Source organism: Onychostoma macrolepis, chromosome 19 (assembly GCF_012432095.1).
Source record: "Onychostoma macrolepis isolate SWU-2019 chromosome 19, ASM1243209v1, whole genome shotgun sequence".
NCBI lineage: Eukaryota > Metazoa > Chordata > Actinopteri > Cypriniformes > Cyprinidae > Onychostoma > Onychostoma macrolepis.
Genome location: NC_081173.1, coordinates 15695748 through 15713086, shown reverse-complemented (window position 1 = coordinate 15713086; position 17339 = coordinate 15695748). Strand labels below are relative to the sequence as shown.

At 37.4% G+C, this 17339-nt stretch overlaps 1 protein-coding gene across 4 annotated transcripts in view; it reads right to left on the bottom strand.

Moving 5' to 3' along the window:
• Positions 1-15283, bottom strand: part of sfpq (splicing factor proline/glutamine-rich) — a 33856-nt gene extending 18573 nt beyond the window's left edge. For 2 of the 4 annotated variants that reach the window (XM_058754593.1, XM_058754594.1), the window contains exons 1-9: positions 14581-15282; positions 13941-14129; positions 13559-13860; positions 13371-13466; positions 7377-7573; positions 7181-7265; positions 6988-7102; positions 6858-6906; positions 2982-3091 (exon numbers count right to left, since the gene is read on the bottom strand). In XM_058754593.1, the coding sequence (XP_058610576.1) occupies positions 2982-3091; positions 6858-6906; positions 6988-7102; positions 7181-7265; positions 7377-7573; positions 13371-13466; positions 13559-13860; positions 13941-14129; positions 14581-15099 (1662 nt within the window). In that variant the 5' untranslated portion in view covers positions 15100-15282. Of the gene's footprint in view, positions 1-2981; positions 3092-3134; positions 6735-6857; positions 6907-6987; positions 7103-7180; positions 7266-7376; positions 7574-13370; positions 13467-13558; positions 13861-13940; positions 14130-14580 lie in introns of those variants that run through there. The other 2 variants (XM_058754596.1, XM_058754595.1) reach the window with 2 other exon arrangements.
• Positions 15284-17339: the final 2056 nt, after the last annotated feature.

The following is a 17339-nucleotide window of genomic DNA, read 5'->3' as shown; positions in this document are numbered from 1 at the left end:
TATACAACTAAAATGTTTACTTAAAGACAAAATACTTGCTTTCAGACACTTATAAAATAATTCATTCAATTTCTATACAAAGATCAAGCCTCTGCTTTGCTAATAGTAGGGTAAACGTACCTATTAAGCTCACCAAAATCTACATTGAGACACAGTACACAAGATATTGGTTTCAGTACAAAAAGTTGTTAAAATAAAATTACTCAAAAATATTTAGTTTTATTTGAAATGACAAAAGAATACACATTAAATTCAAAAAGTCTGGCTGTGCTTAATGGGTACATTTTTGTACCCCTTAAGCACACCCCTGTTCCCATTAAGCTCACATCATATTTTTTTTTTTTTTAATTCTTGTTTATTTTAAGGAAAATATTTTAAAGAATTGTAAAAATGTTTTCGCAGGTACAAAGTCAATCACAAAAAAAAAAAACAGAACACTGAAATCAAGCAACAAGGCATTCAATTTGATCAGTTATATATTCATAAATGAAGTGTAGTCTATGCAACATCTAGACTAGTCCACGTTCAGCAAAGTAACATTCAAAAATCAAATAAAACAAACCAATAAAACATTTAATTCATGGGGAATGAACAGAAATTAGCCTCATTACGAAACCTCTTATTAAATGGATGTCAACTTATCTATAGGCTCTTATGGCTGGAATACACTACACGATTTTTGCCCTGATTTTCCACAGATTTACAGTCTGGAGAAGTTGATGCTTGTTACCAAAGATCAGAGCCAGTCTGTAGATCGGAGTTGACAGAATCCATAAAAAAAAAAAATCGATTAACTTAAGTTTAACTCATAGACGTTCAATGTGGAAGAACTTCAAGCACACTGAGCTTAATTGGAGCAGCAACAATTTTTAATACATTTCATGTAATATTAAAAAGCCAGGATTTTTGATAAATAGTCTAGCTCATGTATTAAAGTTCATATTTTAATATGAACAACTTAATATCTATGAAATTATACTTTGTCTTATTGTGTCACACTGAAGCTGTGCGATTTTCATAGTAGTGTACCCTTTAAGCTCACTATATATATTAATATGAAATCTTTAAAAAGTACAGCGCTGTAAAGTGACAGACCAGCAATAAACTGTCAATTTATAATGTTACTTCACAGGCATTACTGGATTGTACTTTTACATCCATAATGTGTTAGCGTAGCACACAATCTTATACAGCTTGTCAGCTAACTGTGTTCTGTAGCATCTGCGCTGTGTTGCTAAAACTCTCTTTTGGATCTAATGTAATTATTTCCCACATCCAGGTTATAATATGCAAAAGTCTGAACATTAATCTATTAAATTTTCAATAAGTAGTGAAACTTACCCAAAATAAAAGGTTAAAACATCACACACAAAAAAAAAAGAAAAAAAAAAAAGCACATTTAAGGGGCTCCTCTTTTGGTGAAAGTTTTTAGACAGCTTTCAAAATGGCCACCAGACAGGGTGAACATATGGAGACCCATATCTCAGTGTGCAATTATCTGATTGACTTGAAATTATAGGAGGTATATAGTAACAAGCATATCAATTGGTTAAGACATCAAGTAGGACAATAAGTTATTTTTTCTTTTTATCATCCGATAAATGGTACGTTTACCCTATCGTATTAATAAACCCATAATGTTAAACTTATCAAAATCTTACTTAATCTTAAACAAAATCAGGTTTTACGTTTGACAACAGAATGAGTAAATGCCCATAAGGTCTCACTTTCAACTGTTGAAATGTGGAGCTATTATTGATACTTGAAGCCTACTGGAAAGACAGACCAATTCCCATATTCCCAATAACACTGCCTGTAACTAGGGCATCAAAATGGTTCAGCTTTTAAAAGATACTGCAGTGAAAGCAGCATACAGGCAACACATTCAACAATGCAACAATCTGTAAAGCACTGGTTTTGCTGCTGAATTACTTTGCAACACACAGCATTCCCAGCAAGGGCTCAGGATAGGCAAATGTAGTACAAATTCACTATGTAAAAGACTTAAACAGCAAGTCACAGTGTAGCTATATTATTACTACAAACTGCTGTAGTAATTGTTTTGAGACAAATACTTAAACTCTTAAATTAAAATAGAAATATTTAAAAGCACACCGGGTAGGAGATAAGAATTATATCTTGGGGATTATAGAAATGTGTGCCACGTCCAAGGAAAACTCCAGAGTTCTTTTCATTATAGCAAATATGGGTCAAACCCAACCTCAGTCTCACCATCCAATATCAACAAAATTTAAGTACGTAAGCCAACCATCACATCTCCAACCAGCTCCTCAAAAACTCAGCCACATCATTTTCAGTCACATTCATTTTGTGATTAAGTTGCTTTTAAGTCTATCTGCACTAAATGCCCACAGTCGGTCGACACTACGAAAAAGAGCTCAAAGCATGGAAACAGCATTTCCATGGGGGTACCATATCAGCACTGACATGACTTTGACATGGATTTGCAAGTGTAAACTTAAACAAAAAAAACCTTACAAAAAGGTATTTCACCACAAAACAAGCACAGCATGTCATAGGGTATTATTTCACCAGGCTTTGTGTTTGAAAAGATGGCACATTGCTCATTTAAAGATTACACAAACAAAGCGCAAACATGCCTGTCTTTTTTGCAATTTAGACAGGACTTACAAGTATGTGTAAGTAGACAGTTGTATAAAAATTCTTGGGCTTTAGTACAGACAGACATTCAAAGTAACAAGAGAAGGAAAAGTGATGGAAGCTGAGCTCGAGTGCTGACAATGACTTCTGCAACTAGATGGTGACAATATAATTGAATCACATCAGGGATCAAAACACTGCCCACTGACAATTCTAGAAATGATCCATTCACACCTAACTTCCACAATAAACCTTCAAACACAAAATGGCCTCGATTCCTATGAACAACTCCATTCAAAGATTATGCATACAAAACACACACCCCACATTCACTCAATTTCAACTCAGGAATACGTTACCATTTCGTTGGGCACCATGCCCCCTGGTGTTGGTCCCCCCATTCCCTGGTGTCCTTCAAAATTCATTCCTGCCAATTGGAACTTCTGGCTAGGTGATCCAAATGACATATCTGTTTTTGTTTTTGTTTTGGAAAACAAACAAACAAAAAAGAACATACATTATTAGGATCATTAACCCTGTAAAATTTTTTAAAAGCGCATTTACGATTGTGTTATATGAGATAAACCATTTTCACTATACATCGTCCTATAAAAGCATAAGGAGTGCACACTCAAAAAGAGAAAAACTACTTAAACATACTAAAATCACATAAAACGCATGTGCTGTCATTCTATACTTCCTGGTAATCTTTAGATTACATTTAAGTGCTTGGTCTTATGATCAAAGCTTTAGTTTTTTTTTACCGTGGGGGGCAAAACATCTAATAATAATTTATTTATATAGCGCCTTTCTAGCACTCAAGGTCACTTTACAAAACAGGCTTAAGGAACAGAGACAATACACATCAATACCAGAAAACATACCAAAAGCTAAGAGTAATATACAGAAACCACTTACAAGATTAGATTAGAGATACAGAAAGAATGAAGATAAACATCCATAACAGGGTACAGTTCACAGACTATGACTTGAAGAGTAATGGTCAGAAAAAAATGGGTTTTTAAGAGGTTTTTAAAGGAGAGAAGGGAGGATGCCTGACGGATGGTTTGGGCAAGAGCATTCCACAATCTGGGAGCAACAACACTGAAGGCCCTAGCTCCCATAGTCACCAGACGAAACTTAGGGGTGACTAACAATCCCTCACTAGAAGATCTTAATGAGCGGGCAGGTACATATCGCAGAAGTAAATCAGATAAATAAGGAGGAGCAATGTTATGGTGAGCTTTATAAGTGAGAATTAGTATCTTGAAGTTAATATGCAAGGAAACCGGGAGCCAATGAAGATGATAAAGGACAGGGGTAATGTGATCGTTCTTTCTTGTGCGAGTAATCAAGCGAGCAGCAGAGGTTTGAACATATTGTAGTCGTTTGATATTATTAGCCGAGATGCCACAAAGAAGTGAATTACAATAATCTAATTGGGATGTAACAAAGGCATGTACAACAGTTTCAACATCCTGCTGACAGAGAGGATCGAATACGCGAGATATTACGTAGATGGAAAAAAGCTGTCTTAACCACTTTACCAATATGATCGTTGAATGAAAGAGTAGAATCAATGAGAACAAGATTGCAAACTTTAGTGGAGGGCATAATCTGATCACCATCCAGATCCAGCAGTTGACTAGAATGCTTAGATACAACAGCTTTATAGCCAATCAGAATTACCTCAGTTTTATCAGAGTTAAATCTAAGGTAATTTGCCTCTAGCCAAAGCTTGAGTTCCATGATGCAATTTGTTAATGAAGGCGGAGGAAACACTGAAGTGGAAGGTGTGTTAAAATAAATCTGAATGTCACTTGCGTAGCAGTGGAAGTTAAACCCATAGTGCTTAATTATTTGTCCAATTGGTAGCATATAAATGGTGAAGAGGAGAGGGCCCAAAACAGAACCCTGAGGTACACCAGAGCTGATGAATTTGGTAGATCTGTGATTCTGGTATAACAAATTGTTGCCTCCCAGTCAAATAGGAGGAAAACCAATCAAGTGCAATACAATGATGAGAGTTGAGATGTACAAATACACATTCTTTAAAACCATGTTGTGTCCTATTTGCAGGGCTCAATAATAAGGACTGCCCGATGACCCGGGCAGCGTGAAAGACATTCGGGACAGTAGACTGATTTGTCACTTGCCCGATCGGGCCATTGCAGCATCGTCATGAAATTTTATCATTTGCATCTATTAAAGCCTTATTAATTTAAAAATTCAAACGATTAAAAAGCATTTCTGCGTGAAAGACAACTCCATTCAGTACTCACTCGCTGTGACAGCCGCGAGCCGCCTGAATGGGCAAATACATACAAAAGTATGTCAAAATACCCCTCTTGGCAAGTAACCATTTCAGACCATCTCTGTCCCATGCTTGCACACAAATTGCACTGCAATCATTTTCCCAAATGCCATTTGTGTGGAAATATTACGTTATTATAATTAGTTTGTAAACGGCTGTTAACAGAGGCCAGAGACGCTAAAGAGGAAAAAATACTGTAGCAGTCAGATTAAGATCACCGTTCACGATGAGGAAAATATAGAAAGAAAATCCAAATATTGAATTTTATATGAATGCATTTCTGAGAGGAACTGGCTGTTTTTAGAAATGACATTTTCTTTGCATTTGGTCCATGTATAATGCATTTAAATTAGTGTTAATATGCGCAGCACTGATCTGTTTACAGTGGTAACCAAGGAGTTGTTCTATAAGCGCCACCTGCTGTTTCTGTGTCATGCATGCAGATGTTTTATGTAGCATAATTTCAAAGCTAAAGTCAGGTCATTCTGTTTTTGTTTCATATTTTGAAATCATAGTCTATAAATCAAACATTGCACTTTTTTTTTTTTGTGGATCAATTCATGATTAAAATGCAGTGGCTGCCTCTAATTTCAAATGCTATGAAAAATCAAGGTGCAACAAAGACTGAAAAGATAAGCAAATGTTATTTAATGTGATTTTTCAATTTCTGTACCCGAACATCTACAAACAAAAGCCTAAAAAATAATTTAATTTCTATCTTTGTGCTATACACTTAATGTTTAAACTTTATATTCATGTTCCTTTCTGGCTAGTGATTTTTGCTTTTTTTAAATCAAAATTGAAATAGAGAATTGTGAAATTTAATTGGTATCAAACATTGGTATCAAATGATTCAATCAAAAGTTGCTTCATCTAGTAAATACTCATCTTGATATATTCATACAACATACGTTGTTTACTTTTTAATAAAATCTTTGAATATTTCACAGGCATTCTACTTGATATGAAAAGTATGAACTAGACAGGTCAGAAGGCATTAGGGCTGTGTATTGGCAAGAATCTGGCGATACGATACGCATCACGATACAGGGGTTGCAATACGATATTGCGATACATTGGGATATTTCTTATTTTAGGAATAGGATATATTTTTAGGAAAGCGGTCATTAAGAACACACCACCATATGCAAACCTTAGCAAAAAATAAATAAAAATTGTTTAACCAGAACACACTGGGATCTGCATTTGCAATTATCAGTCCCTGTAACATTCAACATTACAACTTTGTGCAGTACGAGTAAAGGAGGAAGAAATTCAAGTGCTTGCAGGATTCTTTCGTTAAATGTATATGTATAAAATGTATTTTATAAAGAGACCATATATATTTTTAGACCCTGCTTTAAAGGTTCACAGTTTAAGTTTACAATTGTGACATACAATGTTGTAACATTTTGATCTGAACAAAGTTACATCTGCTTAATATCAATGAAAAATAAAAGTGCTTACAGGATTCCAAAAGAAAAGAATTGTAAAACAATAAAATAAATACAGATGTTGAACATTCTCAGAACCTTTCAATTTGGATTTCACAGGTTTTTCAGTTTGTATTTATGTTCCACGTGGAATTGCCGAGACCACGATGTGAGCACCGCCCCAACTGCACAAAACGCCTCCCTCAGAGAAAGCTGCAGCCGCCCGGCGACACTAAAAGGCTCTTCACACGGGAATTTATTTATTATTTTATTTTTTAAAATATCGATATTCCATCTGAGAATCGATACAGTATCGCCAAACAAAATATTGCGATACTCACATGTAGCGATATTTTCTTAAACCCCTAGAAGGAATGTAGATTGAGCACAGGTTTTTCAGCAAAGTTTACACAGACTTTTAGCATATAATTGTGGAAATACTGAATTTCTAGACAATGAACCACAAAGAACAATAAAACGCATCTTACCAGCCAACCCCAGGCCTCCACTAGGATTCATTCTCATCTCCCTGTCTCTCTGCAAACAAAGAAAATATTTTACTTGAAAGGTTTACCAACATGGTAATTAAAAGCTGAGCTTTCTGAAAGCATTACTTACATTATCCATAAAGCTGCCCATTCTGTAAGACTCCTCACGTTTGCGCCTCATTTGTTCTTCAATTTCTCTCTGCCGCATCATCTCCTCCTCTCTCCTACGGCGTTCCTCTTCTTGCCTGTGGTTGAGAACAACCAATCTGTTAACTACTATTACAGCAAAGGTTTCCAGAACCACAATACTCCATTAGACATACCTGAGCTGCATCTCTTTACGTTTCTGCATCTCCTGACTGTGCAACTCTTCCATGCGACGAAGTTCCTCTTGACGTCTAAGAAGGTCTTTTGAAAGAAAATGATCCTCCACATCAATTATTCACTCTTTTTTTTTTTTTTTTAAAGTAGCAAAAAGGCAAAACATAAATACACCAACTCAGCAGAGACAATACTCACCCTGTCTGAGCATGTTTGCTTGGTGCTCATGATAGGCATCTTCCATCTCTCCTTCCAGTTTCTCACGGGCCTCACGAATGTTTTTCTCCACTTGCTGCCTCTGCTGTTTCTCCATCTCATCAAGAGACTTCCATCGCTGGGAGTATTCAAACTCAAAGGTGCCAGGACGGGCAAACCGAGGAGGTTGCTCTCGCTCCCTGAGGTCAAATCACAGCCGTTATCAATTCTGACTAATGTTACGACCAATAAAGCAGGGTGGGTGCTTAAAATATTGATTAATCACAAGTGTCAAATTTTTATTTCTTTCAGGTTTAAAGGCAGATTTTTTGCTCCAATGTAAAAGTTGTAAAATCCAGACTTAATTGTGGTTTTAAACTATTCTTCATGGTCAGAACATGACAAACACATCTTTCTTTAATTCTTTACACTTTTCCAGTAATTTTTCCTTCAAAAAAAAAAAAAAAAAAAAAAGTCTTATTAGAACATGCAAAACTAAAAAATATTTTTTTCTAGTGAGTAATATTGTAAATAAAATCAAGAAACAGGTTTGTGTTGCCTGATGATATTAAGTTTGTTTTTTGTCTCTTAAAAATACATATTTAAAAGTAGCTTGAGTTAGGATGCAGATGTAGATTTGTTCATTATCAAAATCAGTAATATCTGTAAAAATTGTAGCAATCTCATTTTAATATGGTGAAATTTAAAGGGGTGGTTGATTGCGATTTCACTTAACGTGTGTAATGTTGCTGTTTGAGCATAAACATCTGCAAAATTACGAAGCTGAAAGTTATGGCAGTTTAATGACTACAAAAATGGCTCGTAGAGACTACAATGACTTTCTTCCCGTTTGTGTCATCATAAACAAAGATAAACCCAGCCCCGGGAACATTCCGCAAAGGGGGGCGAGAACATACTGCGTTTCTTTAGAGAAGATGAAGAGAAAACTAGGGGCGCACATACAAAATCTATTCATATAGACCCTTTTAGGGACGACGTCACAATTATGTCACAGCGCTAGCTGGAGGCAAAACAAAGCAAAAATTTGGTGGCCAATTCAAATCAGCACAGATTTGGCTACATAAGGAGCTAAAAATATAATCTTGTTGTGATGTTGGGTGCCAGAACCGATCTAGTACAGGTTCCAATTTGAAATTTTAATGCATACCTGCAGCACCTGCCAGACAAAAAAGCTGTGGTTAAACACGATAAAACGAGCAGACTGGACAGAAAAGATTGTCAAAAAACACTTGTTTGCAGCGCATACTTATCAGAAAAGGTTACATAAAGTATTGTCTTTTGTTGTTATGGACTCGTCTAAAGATTTCTTGTGCATCTCACTACTATGTCGTGCATAAAAATGTCTGTGCATGTGTAGAACGACACTGACGATTTATATGCTTAATCATTTTTAATTGTATATACATTGTGTAAAGTGCAATAAACTTTCTCACTTCCGCTGACTGTCGTACACGGAAGCCGTTTCTGCGGATGACGTAGGACATAGGAGTCGTGCGGGCGCCTCAGATATGCAGGTGTAAAGGAAACAAAAAGTTTCCTTACTTTAGCAAAAGGAAAACCAGTCTCCTCTTGGCTTATATCAAAATCCTGACATTTTTCTTTGCAAATCCTCATTTTGTGCTAATTCGTGACCGGCGTTTTGTTTAGTTCTCTCTCCCCATGTTCGTCACTAATCACGCAACAGCTTCCACGTATAACAGTCAGCGGAAGTGAGAAAAAAAAAAAAGTGTTTATTACGTTTGAAATATGGATATTCATCTTACAAAAGTGCATGGAATCGCTACAGGGGGCCTTTTTTCAATCATCGGAGACGTGAGAGGCACATTTTATTACGGATGCACGCACTTTATTTCACGTCTTCTGGACTGTTGACAAAAAGCACCCACACCTCACAAATTTTATTTGATCTAAATGTACCTTAAATTAATACTTTGTTTTCAATGGTCTAATCAACATAGGCATGGACAAGCATGGATGCTTTATGCAAATGTATGTTTATTACTATTGAAACCATAGTCAACATGGAGCATGAAGACATGTTTCAAAGGTCATAGATGTTTTTTTTAAAAAGTTGTTCATGTCTATTAAACACATGAAACAAGAAATACCAGGTTCCCATTACTTCTTTGCACCGAGCAATTTACTTACACAAACCAGTTTAAATTTTTGCACGATAAGGCATGCAAAATGTACATTTATTATTTACTATTAGATTTGTTTGCCTCTCTGGGCCCACATATACTGTATTTTGATGCAGCTAAATTCTCAACTGTTTTCATTCATATATATATATATATATATATATATATTTTTTTTTTTTTTTTCAGACAACGGAATGAATATGAAATAGTGACTGAAACACTACCCATTAAGAATATATAACCAGCCTTCCCTTCCAAAATGTTATTCTGCACAAAAATCCTGATAATTGAGCCGTCGTCAGATGAAATCAAATACACAAGATAAATGACAGTAGTTGTGCTGTGATTCCAGCTATACTTGCATGTAAAATTAGAGAAGCAACATAATATCTGCGTTTAACTGAAAGCGCTGTTCCTCTCCGCCACTCGCTGAACAGAGCAGAAGCACAGAGAAAGAGAGAGGTGTGCGCGCTGGGAAGGCAAGACCTCACACTTGCGCGGCAGTACCAGCGAGTCTCAGAACCTAAATAAGGTTTGGGCAAACCCTAAAGATTTGTCGCTAGGCGCTTTTTTGAAGAGAGAGAGAAGAAAAAAAAAAAAAAAAAAAAAAAAGAAAGAAAAAACGAGGAGTCACTAAAGGGGTCTGCAAAGACACCAAGTTGGCAACACTATGAATCTCCATTTCTCCAACTACGGGCTAGGCCACGGGTCAAACAGAAAATGCACGCTGCGTTAATCGCGTGTTAATCAAATTAATGCCGTTAAAATGAATTTGCGTTAACGCGTTAACTTTGACAGACCTAATAAAAATACCACAGAAAAAGTTAAAGGTTCTGTATGTAGGATTGACACCTAGTGGTTGAACTAGGTATTGCAGTGCAAATTCATAATATTGGAGACTCCCCCTCACCCGGCCCCTCCTCCTCAGACTTGACGCACATGCAGGTTGCCAGATTAACGACACCAACAGAAACGACAGCACATGACCATGAATGAAATTAAATGCGCTGTGTTTTCCGCCAACTGGCAGCCCGCGGTGCCAAAATACAATTGGGAAACTGGCAGTGGGCGGGTTTCACAAACCATAACAAACAGACATTCCAGGCCGGAATGCACATTTTCCAAGGAGAATAACTGACTGTAGAATTGTTTTTCAGATAAACAAAGTATGTTATCTTAGCATGTTTCTTAAATATCTGCAAACATATTATGGTATTTTTATGCTTTAGTAGAGTCAATATCCTACATACAGCACCTTTAAGGACCCGATATACTTCAAAGTTCGTTTTTGTTCTTAAATGTAATTGTAATTAATGTAAACATATCGCAACGCTCGCACATAAGCCCTAAACACAAACACAGCAATGATGGTGCTTCTAGGTCTTTTATTAAACTGGATAAATTACACGTTTCTATATTTTATGCGGTTGATAAAAACAAAGGTTTATTATTGCATGTTCATTTATTGTATACCTTTTAAATTTGCTTATTGAAAGAACAACAGCAGCAGCAGTATGGTGTAACATTTATTTGAAACATGTATTTGGTACTTGCTTCATTACTCTTTCGTTTCATTCTTTTAATGGCTTTGGAAAACTTGCATCTGATGTTTCTCTACGTCGCTTTTTGCATAACTCTGGTCGTCGACACCCAGTTTCATTGCAATTGCTTTCTAGGAATTTAAATGCTTTCTCTGAATCTTTAAAGTCTCTCCGTGAGCGATCGTACAGGTGCAGATATAGTGGCAGCTCAGCTATTCAACGCAGTGTATTTACGTTGCTAGTAACTTGGAGATGTTGTTCTCCTGCCTGACCTCCGTTGAATGAGAAACGAACCGGGTAAAAGAAATTGCACAAAGGCGGCGGAGTTGCCGAACCCACCCACCGATTGCGTAATCGCCACAGACCAATGGTAGCTAAAAGGTGTTTAGGAGTCAAAACAAACTCCCAGAAAGTTCGCTTTGGTGAGCTGTTTTGAACTGCCGAAACGAACTCAAAACGAACTTCGTTTCGGCCTGATTTTGATCGAAATGACCTCATATCAGTTCATTCTTAGATTTCGTTTGAAGTATATCGGGGCCTTTAGTCAATATCACATGAAGAGTGCCAGTTTTCACCTCTAAAAATCAGCATGGTTACAAATGTGATACTGATTTTATTCAATAAAACAAGAAAAACAACTAACAAGGGCACTTGTAGTTTACCTTTTTTTTTTAAAGTAATGTGAAATTGAATTGATTTTGTATTTTTATTCATTCATTTATATTTGTATTTATTTATTTATTATTGATATCAATGTATGTGACTTTTGAATGTAATTTGGCAATTAAACGCATTTAGTTTTCACAGTTAATGTATGCAATTTCAGCAATAAATAATTTTCATTTTCCTAAAAAGGAAAATTAGTTTAAGAGACCTCTCTTACACATGTATTATTGCTCTTTAATAAAGAAAAATTACTTATCCGATTACTCGATGGAATAATCGGTAGAATACTCAATCACAAAAATAATCGATAGCTGCAGCCCTACTGCTGTTATATTGTATTACTCCTTCAATACAATACGTTTACATTAACAAAATTCGACAAATACCCACATTTCTGACACAATACCACAGTGCACTTAGTGTTACTACAGTAAATTCATGGTAAATGGTGATTTTTTTTTTAGATCAAAAAGCCTTCTGACTGTATCGTTGCACACAGTGTTTCTCCTGTTTGTCAGCGCTGTATCATCTGGCTGTGAACAGAGTTATTTGTGTCCCTCGCTGAATTCAAGCGCTTCACACTGGATCTCACAGTACTGTTTAGGCCCAATCCCAATTCCATTTTATATCCCTTCCCCTTGTCCCTTGAAACAGTGTCAAGGGGTAGGGGTGAAAATATTCCCTAAGAATTGGGAATCCACTACTATACCGTCACACGTCGTCTAGCCCCTACAAAACACACACCTATACTTGTGTGCATTAGAGCCTTACTGTTCTATATTAATGCGCTGCTCACTGACACACACTCCGAAGTCACGCAGCTCTCACATTCAGAAGCTAAGAAACTTGTCATCGCTGCCCCACAACTTAATAACCGTTTTTAAAGTACACTCACTCATTATAAAGAGACACAACTTTCATCTCTCCCTCTCAATTTGGCAATATTTGAGAAAAGGATTTAGCGATTTCTAATTATTGGGGGGACTAGCCCCCCTCAATGTCTATGGTGGTTATCGCCCTGATCAGACATGAAAATGTGTTGTGGCACTATCCTGTAGTCTGTAATGATAGCAAAAAAAAAAAAAGCTAAAGTTCTAACATTTCTTTGAATAACATGACCGTAACTATGAACTCATGATTGAATGTAACAAAACAAATGATTACTTTTCATTCAAACCTTTAAAGCCAAAAATGCTTATATTTAAGTGTCTTTTAGTTCACTCGGGCAGCTATGTTGCCACTGTAGCCGGTTTACGCTGAGATAATTCATACCCCTTCGTTTGACGTGTGGTCCTGAAAAATCTTTATTTGAAGGGCTATCTGGCCATTCCCCTTACCCCTCCAACCAAAAAAAAAAAGAATCGAGACACATCAAAAGGGGAAGGGCTAAGGGGTAGAAATGGGATTGGGCCTTAGTGTCGTGTGACCAAGATTTGAACTTTGAGCAGAGTGGATAAATGGTCCGAGTGGTGCGCTTCAAATGACTAGTGCTCTTTCGTTCCACCTTTGCTGCATAAATACTATATTGAACATTTACCGAACTCTTGCTATCGTTTAGAGGAAATTTATATTGCGTAATAATTATCATCGATCTCGCCCAGCCCTATGATAAAGCATTTGTAACTTACTTCTGATAGCTGGGGTTCTTCTGTGCGAGTTTCTCTGGCAAACCGTCCTCATCATCATACTGTTCTAACAATTCAACCACAATCGGACGGGGTGCCCTAGAAAAAAAATAAACAAAATGGTTATGTGAAGCAATATTCTATAAAACTACTCACAAAAACTGCTCTTCTGCCAAAGTTAAAAATCTTACGATGTGAGAAGGAACACTCCATCACTGATCCGATCAAGGGCCTTCCGTGCAGCTGGCTTGGAAGAAAACTCAACAATGCCTTTCCCTGTTGAGCGGCCACGGTCATCTACGATAACTACAGCCCTTTCCACCATTCCAAACTGAGAGAAGGCTTCTTCCAGCAGCTCGTTGGACACAAATGGAGACAAGTTTCGCACAGAAAGTGCAGCAGAATGAGTGGCAAAACGAACTCTAAGTGGTCTTCCTTTCATTGGAATATCATCCAGCTCAGCTTTTGCGATCTCTGCCAAGGCACGGGATTCCTAAAAAGGTAAAAAAAAATATATTTATTTTTTCAAAACCAATACGTTTATTAGCATTGTTTTAATGCTATAAATCTTACCAGTCTGATGAATCCAAAACCTTTGCTTTGATTGATGAAAATCTCACTGGGCTCCCCATACTTTGCAAACAATTTCCTGAATTCAGGTTCAGTGATGTCGTTTGGTAGGTTCCCAATAAACAGACGGCAACGTTGAGTGTAGGTTTTCTCGCCGGGCTTGCGCAGCAAAGACAGAGTTGCCCTCAATTCCTGAAATCAAACATTCATAAAACAAAAACGTAAATCTAAGGCAAACCTATCTTGCGGCTAAATTTGAGCGACAAATCAGTGTTACTTTAGTCATTCGCAGCGCGCGTGAACGACAGCCTTTTATCACACAGCCTGGCCACACAAAAACACCGAAAGGATAGCAAAATGAGAATAACACGTTCTTAACGTTCAAAAAGCGAAAAACAAAAACTATAAATTACCACGTTTCAACGCATCTTGTATGGACGAAGACACGGGTGGACCAATATGGAGTTCAACCTTTGTTTAAACGTCTACAAAATGGCGGACCTACCTCAGTAACGTTACTACCGAACAATTATGTGGGCTAAAAATAATTTCATAAGTGCAACTTACTCAAATCTCTCACGTTCTCACCAAAAACAACGCTATTGTATACTTTTACCCAAGTATGAAGTAACGTTAAATTTACCTGAGGTTGAGTGTCGCTCTTGGTGATCGGTTGTTGTTGTGGTGGAGGTGGTGTCTGCTCTGGGTCTTTCTTCACGGGAACAGGCGGTTTTTGGCCATTTCCCATCCCAACTTTGGGTTGGTTCTTTCTGGGCTGGTTCTGTGGGGAACCAAGGTCCGGGGTCTTCACGGTATTCTGTGGCGGTGGAGACTGGATCTTCGGCTGAGCAGGGCTGGCGGTCTGCTGCGGTGACGGGCCTTTGTTGTTGCTCTGCTGGACCAGGCCTGGGCCTTGCGCCGGAGGTGACTGAACCGCTGGCTTGTTCTGATTGGATTCCTGCGGCTTCGGTGGCGTAGAGGCCTGGGTGGGTTGAGTTGCCTGATTCGGCTTAAACCCGCCACCCATATGGGCTCCTCGGTTTTGATAAGGATGCTGATTTTGATTTCGAAAGTTAGGGTTTCCCATGCCACCACGCATCCCGATTCCTCCGCGGCCTCGGTGCTGGAATCCTCCACGGTTACGGGACCGGTCACGAGACATTTTCACACAAGCAGACTGGGAAAAACCGTTAAAAAATATTTCGAGAGTAGTAGATAAGGTTAAACAACTGACTATATTCAGACGCTACAGAGGAGCTGGTAACCTGCACTCCCGAGGCTGTCTTTGTAAAATGGCCGCTGGTTGCGTGAGAGGACCGACGTGCTCACGAGCCTCCGCCCAAAATTAAATCATAACGATTACTAGCGCGCTCTAGTGGTGTCACTACTCGATCCGGACCGGAAACACGATTTGTACTGCGCATGCGCGGAAATGCGTCTACTTCCTGTCTGAAGTACGACGAAACAATTTACGGCAATTTTTGGTAGTTTTAATAAAATTGTTGTCATAATACTATTACTAATAAAAAATATAATGTAAATCGATTAGATTTGCACAAATTAAATCAATTGAATAGTTTACATTTGCTAGACTCTATTTGGGTAATACAGGTGTATATAAGTGAGTGTTTTACATTAAATTTTTTAATTTTCTAAAGATATGATTTACTTATTTCAACATACTTAACAAATGTCTGCATCTAAGAAACACACAAAACACTTTTTTTTCTTCAAATTATTTATTCATTCCTTCCCTCCCCACCCACCCACGCCTCCCACCCCATCCCTCCCTCCACTACAATTGCTGATTGAGGAACATGGCATTGACCTTAAGGCCTTGTTTATCAACACAGTATGACAAAAATGTTTCCATGTCATCTTGATACTGAAATATAAACAAAAAGTCATCCTTTGCTTCAGGGAATTCACTCTCCAGGGCCTTCTTGAGTGCATTTTGTTGATCTTCACTGTTCATCTGCAGAAAAGCAGGCTCTGTCACCTCTCCACGAAATAAGTCTCTGTGATTGTGAACCCAGTACCAAGCTGTATGAAGGTCTCTCACAGTGGTAGGCTGTTGCACCTGGTGAAGAACAGTATTATAAAATATAACTATATAATGGCACAAACAAATTAACCCTTAAAATGCATAACTCAGATCTTTAGCAACCCAGGACATCATTCACTGCCCTCTCCCTCCTTCATTTTTTTACAGTCTATGGTGGTTCTTCTTCTTCTTTGGTGTTTATTGGCGGTTGGCAACCTAGCTTATTGGTGCATTACCGCCACCACCTGGAATGGAGTATGGATCATGATATTTGCTTTTATACTAAATATAAATGAACATAAAAACCAAGCAAAACAAATAAACAAACTGGAAAATGAACCATAATAAATAAACAAAAAAACAATCAAAACGCTATATTGTTTTATATAATTTACTTTCACAAATTTAATAATATCATCATATATCTTACTAGCTGTTTCCCTTAATAAGCCTGATAAAGTAAAGTCATGATGTTTTACTTTCTTCAATGATAGAATAAGATGACGTCTCTCATTGATATATTTCCTACAATGGAGTAGTACATGCTCAACTGTTTCTTGTTGGCTACAGTGTATGCATTCCCCAGTTGGGTGTTTTCCGATTTTATATAGTGTACTATTAAGTCCAGTATGACCTATTCTCATCCGAGTTATGATACTTCCTTCTCTTCGATTCCTGCTCTCCCTCCTCCCAGCACCAACTTGTTTTTGTATATTGTATAAATGTCTACCTGTTTCATTATCATCCCAATATACCTGCCATACTGATTGTGCATATGTTCTTATGAGTACTTTAGCTTCTGCTTTACTTAATGGGACCTGAAAATCTACTTGTTTTAATCTTAGAGTTTGTTTAGCCAGAATATCCACCTTCTCATTTCCTTCCACACCAACATGAGCAGGAACCCAAATGAAACGTGTAGAAATACCCATAACTTTCATATTATACATCTTACAGAATATCTCATTGATAATATCCATCCTAACTAGTGACCTGCCTGATCGTATACTTTCAAGTGATGAGTAGCTATCTGATGCAATGACGGTGTTTTTAATTTTCTTCTCCTCTATCCACTGCAGGGCCAGTAATATTGCCAATAATTCTGTTGCATACACTGACAAATGATTGGTTACTCTTTTCTTAATAAAACAATCTCTCATTGGAATATATACTGCTGCACCTGCAAATCCTGTTTCAGGATCTTTGGATCCATCTGTAAATAAAAACACTGATTCTGGATAATGTTCCTTGAAATAATTCTGGACTATAAACCACGATGGAAGTTGTGCCGAATTATCTTTCAATTCCTGCTGTATACTGAGGTCAACATTTGGTAAAGGGAATAACCAAGGAGGAAT